The sequence below is a fragment of the Nannospalax galili genome, unplaced genomic scaffold, assembly GCF_000622305.1.
Source record: "Nannospalax galili isolate Female #2095 unplaced genomic scaffold, S.galili_v1.0 scaffold1448, whole genome shotgun sequence".
In the NCBI taxonomy this organism is placed as follows: domain Eukaryota; kingdom Metazoa; phylum Chordata; class Mammalia; order Rodentia; family Spalacidae; genus Nannospalax; species Nannospalax galili.
In genome coordinates this window covers 234,456-237,159 of record NW_008358646.1, presented here as the reverse complement: position 1 = coordinate 237,159, position 2,704 = coordinate 234,456, and the positions used below count along the sequence as shown (strand labels likewise).

The following is a 2,704-nucleotide window of genomic DNA, read 5'->3' as shown; positions in this document are numbered from 1 at the left end:
AAAGTAATCAGAGGGGGGGGTGTGCACCAGGAGCAGTGTGTACAAAGTAACCAGAGGTGGGGGTGTGCACCAGGAGCAGTGTGTACAAAGTAATCAGAGGGGGGGGTGTGCACCAGGAGCAGTGTGTACAAAGTAATCAGAGGGGGGGGTGTGCACCAGGAGCAGTGTGTACAAAGTAATCAGAGGGGGGGGTGTGCACCAGGAGCAGTGTGTACAAAGTAATCAGAGGGGGGGGTGTGCACCAGGAGCAGTGTGTACAAAGTAATCAGAGGGGGGGGTGTGCACCAGGAGCAGTGTGTACAAAGTAATCAGGGGGGGTGTGTGCACCAGGAGCAGTGTGTACAAAGTAACCAGGGGGCGTGTGTGCACCAGGAACAGTGCGTACAAAGTAACCAGAGGTGGGGGTGTGCACCAGGAGCAGTGTGTACAAAGTAACCAGAGGTGGGGGTGTGCACCAGGAGCAGTGTGTACAAAGTAACCAGAGGTAGGGGTGTGCAGCAGAAACAGTGTGTACAAGGACCCTGGAGGAGAGACAGGTACAAGTGGAGGCAGACAGTGCAGGCAAGCAGTGCAGCTCCATGATGGGGGAGTGGTGGGGGACTCAGAGCAACCATTTTTACAGATGGGAAATGGAGGCTTAGAGGGTGAAGAGGAATCAGGTGTCTGGCTGCCTGCTGAGACAGAGAACTTCTCTGGGAATGTTTGGGAGAGGCTGCCTGGGTTCCAGTCAGTCATCAGCTGCTCTTAACACTCCACCTTTCACTCCACAGTGCTGGTGACCAGGGGTGGCTATGGCATCCTGTTCCAAAGAGCAGTACTGGGACGCCTTGGCAAAAACCTGTGTCTCCTGCTCGTTGACTTGCAGCCAGAGGAGCCAGCGCACCTGCACAGACTTCTGCAGTGAGTTCTGGGTCTGAGACTGGGGACAGCTGGCCCATCCTCTCACTTTCCCTGAACCCCTTTGGCCCTGCTGCAGCCAGGTAGAGTGAGGGCTGGAGAAGGAGCTGTGCCATGTCCTCTTTACTACTAGCCTTTCTGCTGTTGAACATGCCATTCTTTCCCATCCTGGGCCCTTGGCTACTCCCTGGTTTCCTGCCTGGAATGCATTTCTCTCAGTCAGCTTCCCTTAGCTCCCTTTCATCCAAACTTTAGGGCCCCTCAGCAGGGATCAGGGACTACTCTGACTGCAAAAGAGGAATGAGGCCCTTCTCTTCCTTCTCTATTGTGACCTTCTTCATCAACTCTTCTCCTTTAAAAAAAAACAAATGTATTCTTTGGTAATTTCATCATGAATATGATGTATGTAGATCATACACACACTGCACGCCCCCACACACATCCTGTTCCTTCTTCCTTGCTTGACAGTTCTTACAACTGGCTCAGGCTGGTCTTTAAAGGAGGGAAGCTGAGGTTCAGGGTCTCTGTCTGAGCTCACTTGGCTCTCTGTTTCTGGGCTTGTGGTGGAGCCAGCTTGCTGGGAAGTGAATGGAGAGATAAACATGAGCTGGGGACAGGAGACACCCTTCAGAGGCTCACCCCCAGTGATGCACTTCTTCCAGGGGGGCCTGCCTCCTAGTAGCCCATCCAGCATGAAGCCAGGGATGGATTCACTCAACTTCTCTTATCCCATGCATTCATTCCTTAACATATGTTAATACTTGGGCCATAGCCAATTTTCCCTGATTGTCTTGAAAAACATGTGGCTCACTTCTTTCTATCTATCATCTATCTATCTATCTATCTATCTATCTATCTATCTATCATCATCATCAATCATCTATCTATTAGCATTTATCTATCATGTTCTTTTCCTTGATAGAACTGACCAATATAGAATTTTTGACCATGTCCTTCTGTGTGTATTTATTTTACCATGTGACTGAATCACTAAACTAACCACCCTGAGGGGAGAAGTCATTGTGGTTTAAGTAAAGCTCAGGGAGCTCAGGGAGCCTGAGCAACTCACTTGCTGCTTAATAATGAACCAGAGCTGAGTGTCATTCATATTAGATTGTTGAGAGGTCATGGGGTATGGAGATGGATGATGAGAAAGGCACCCTGGAAAAGAGATTGGCATGTGCAAAGGCCCAGAAGTAAAGCCATTTGGGAAATGCTGAGTCCTGAGGTGGGGTGGGACATGCGGCAGGGAGTGAGGGTGAGGGGTCTGCAGTACTCTGGGGCCTATACAGAGGGGGAGTCAATGACAGAGTTCCCAGAATACCACTGTTGGGCTAACTGCATTCCAGTGTGGTGGTTCTGGGATCCCACAGTAGGGCAGGAGCTCATAAGTCCTCCTTGACTTCCAAATACTATGCTTTCCTGCTCTTCCCTCTGTTCCATCAAGGATATCAGGGAGCATATTTGCATCTGAAGATACTCAAAGATCCTGTTCACTCTCCACTGACACACTGTGCTAGCTGCCTCAGCTCTGCCTGCTGCATGGGAAGCCAACATGGGATTACCCATCACTTAGAAAGGAGAACACAAGGCAGGGAGAGGGTACCTACGACCTTGGTGCACAGGGATGCTCCCAAGTCTGTGACAGAGCACGTATCTAGCACATGGCAAGCCTGTGGCTTTCACTCCAGCCCCTCCTCAGTCCCCAAATAAATGAGTAGGAAATGTACTGTGCCAAAGTAAAACTATTCTGAGGTATTCCAGAAGGTAAATGTCTCAAGTAGGTTCCTTTCTTCCCTCTCCCTCC

The 2,704-nt window shown here is 50.2% G+C and overlaps 1 protein-coding gene across 1 annotated transcript in view; it reads left to right on the top strand.

The window, feature by feature from the left end:
* The first annotated feature begins 781 nt into the window (after positions 1-781).
* Positions 782-2,704, top strand: part of Tnfrsf13b (TNF receptor superfamily member 13B) — a 9,881-nt gene continuing 7,958 nt past the window's right edge. The window contains exon 1 of the mRNA XM_008821940.2: positions 782-900. Within this exon, the coding sequence (XP_008820162.1) occupies positions 792-900 (109 nt within the window). The 5' untranslated portion in view covers positions 782-791. The remainder of the gene's footprint in view (positions 901-2,704) is intronic.